Source organism: Xenopus tropicalis, chromosome 3 (genome assembly GCF_000004195.4).
Source record: "Xenopus tropicalis strain Nigerian chromosome 3, UCB_Xtro_10.0, whole genome shotgun sequence".
NCBI classification, from domain to species: Eukaryota; Metazoa; Chordata; class Amphibia; order Anura; family Pipidae; genus Xenopus; species Xenopus tropicalis.
Window position 1 is genome coordinate 138,470,380 of NC_030679.2, and position 2,790 is coordinate 138,473,169.

The following is a 2,790-nucleotide window of genomic DNA, read 5'->3' on the forward strand; positions in this document are numbered from 1 at the left end:
TCACGTAGGTTACAGCATGTAAAAAACAAAAACATTTAAAAACATCTTTAGTGCCTTACGCATTTTGTGCTTCATTATTATTATTATTATTATTATTAACATTTATTTATAAAGCGCCAACATATTCCGCAGCGCTGTACAATAAGTGGGTTACATACATTGGGCATACAGAGTAACATATAAAGCAATCAATAACCGATACAAGAGGTGAAGGGAGCCCTGCCCAAAAGAGCTTACAATCTACAAATACAGCCTAAATTCTGTGTCTTGCACTGAGTTCAATATTGGGGTGCACCTGTACTTACCAGGGACATATATTACATTATATATTACCCATATTACTTAATGTAAAGTTGTTTAGTTTGCTCCTCTGTAAATGTTGCCATTTACATGAACTATTTTTATCATTCCTATGATAGTAGTAGTGCACTGCCCCCTGTTGTTCTTGTCTTGTTGCATTTTTTTTTTTTAAAGGGATTCTGTCATGTCATTTATTTCTAAATGACACTGTTACACAGCAAATAATTCCCTCTGCCATTTAAACTTTTATTCTTGAACCAACAAATGTATTTGTAGCTGTAATATTGGTGTGTAGGCGCCATCTCAGTGCATTGTGCCTGAGTCTGAGCTTTCAGCCAGCGCTACACATTAGAACTGCTTTCAGCTAACCTATTGTTTCTCCTACTCCCATGTAACTGGAGGAGTCCCAAGCCGGACTTGGATTTCTTACTATTGAGTGCTATTCTGATACCTACTGGGAGCTGATATCTTGTTCCCTTCCCATTGTTCTGCAGATCGGCTGCTGGGAGGTGGAGGGGATATCACTCCAACTTGCAGCGCAGCAGTAAAGTGAGTGAAGACCATTATTTGATGTTCCTTTGAAGGGCCAGTACTTTACAGAGCACTTGGACTGTCATCGATAGAGCTCAGGCACAGAGAGCCATTACAGCCTTTGGTCATTTTTCAGTTGTCTTATTGGCACAGCTGGACTTAATGGAGTCTTCCTTGACCATTTTTTGATGAACTTACTTTCTTGTCTGTGATTATTGGCTCATTGGCCATTTCTACAGTGATTATACTGGCACGGATGGGGTTAATATGCTGATTATCTATTTTCTGAAGTAATTATACTTGCACATCTGGGGTTAATATGCTGATTATTGATTTTTTTGTAGTAATTATACTGGTACATCTAGGGTTTATATGTCCGTTATCCATTTTACTTAGGGATTATATTGGCACATCTGTGGTTAATATGCAGTAATTATATTGGCTCACCTGGGTTATGTTTTGGTAAAATGGGTATCATTTAGGGGTGTGGCAAAAAGTAGACGTGGTTTAAGAAAAAAAAATGCTGCATGCAGCAGGATGGTGAAGGCCTACCAGTTGGATCCCAGGGCCTGCCAAGGCATTAAAAGGCCCTGATGGGGACCTAGGAAATTCTTGTTTATTTTTAATGAACAACTTGAAAAAAGGGATTAAGAAATGGTATTATCAGTCCACTGTTGTCCTTCATTCAAGGTGCCATTATAAGCCACCCTACTATTCAGCACAGTCTCCCAGAGCCTTGAGGAAATCAGGCCACAACTTCAGCAACTCGTCTGGGCTGTAATGATGATCAGTAACAAGCTTGGTAAATTGGCACCTATTGTACTCTGCCCTTTCTCCTACAAACCAATTGCCCCCAGGCTCGGAGATCTGAACCCCCATCCTTTCTAAGCAGATACCTACAAAGACATCCTCAAATGGCAAAAGGGTCAACCCCATTGCTTCTTTGTATATCCTTGGTGACAAGTCCCCAGAGAAGACATAGCCTGTGCCAGAACAGTAGGTAGGATAATAACTTTTAGGGTACATTTCATATGGTATATACCACTTGCTGTCTTTGTTCCTGAAGGGCACAGCTCTTACTGCCAGTCCTGTGAAAAATTCCAGCTTGAGAGGCTTCTCCGGCTGTAAGATCCGCCTCACCAGGAACCAAGGGTTGAAGAACATGTCAGCGTCCACCTTCATGACATAGCTGGCTCGGGGGCAGAGACGGCTAACCCACTCTATACCCATCAGTGTTTTGACGGTCAGATTCCGGTAGGTGTCCAGGAAATCCTGTTGGACGATATCATGGAATGTAGAACTCTCTTGTTCCACAGATATTTCTGTGTCATTAACAAAGGACCTGCCCAGAAGGAAAATCCTTTTAATGGAGATTCCAGGGATTAAACTTTCATTGGCCCAAGTCTTCCTCAGGGCGTCCCTGACAAGAACATCTTGGGGCATGGAAGGGATGAGCAGCACTAAGAATGGGGCTTCTCCTCTACATTGTAATGGCTCCTCTATGAGATAAGGGTACAAGGGTCCCACAGTTCTGGGATGCACTATACTTGGAGTTCCATTTATGAAATGGTAAAGGAGTCCCATTGTACCCAAAAAAAATAAGAGCAAGCAGTACTTTAGTATTTTCAGTTTGATTGACCATACATTTCTGTTAATACTTGTCCATATTAGATGTTTCCTGTTAGACACAAAAACAATAAAAATATTTTTCATTTCAGTTATTATTCAGAGATTATTATGCACAAACACAGCAACCAGACAGCAGTTTGAAACCTGATTGGAAACTGAGCAGTAGACTGCCTATAAAGCAAATAGCCCTGTATAAAGGAACACCACAAGTCCCCCCACATTGTGGGTGCCCCTTTATAGGCGACACAGGTGAGATGCTTTGAAATAATACAGAAATCTTATACATGTTGCCTCACAAACACATAAGGTGTATATAACAAAATATGAACA

The 2,790-nt window shown here is 40.8% G+C and overlaps 1 protein-coding gene across 1 annotated transcript; it reads right to left on the bottom strand.

The window, feature by feature from the left end:
• Window positions 1-1,542: 1,542 nt before the first annotated feature.
• On the bottom strand, window positions 1,543-2,489 carry LOC108646249 (beta-1,3-galactosyltransferase 2). Its single transcript, XM_018092689.2, has one exon. The coding sequence runs from the start codon at window positions 2,413-2,415 to the stop codon at window positions 1,543-1,545; it is 873 nt and encodes a 290-aa protein (XP_017948178.1). The 5' UTR covers window positions 2,416-2,489.
• Window positions 2,490-2,790: the final 301 nt, after the last annotated feature.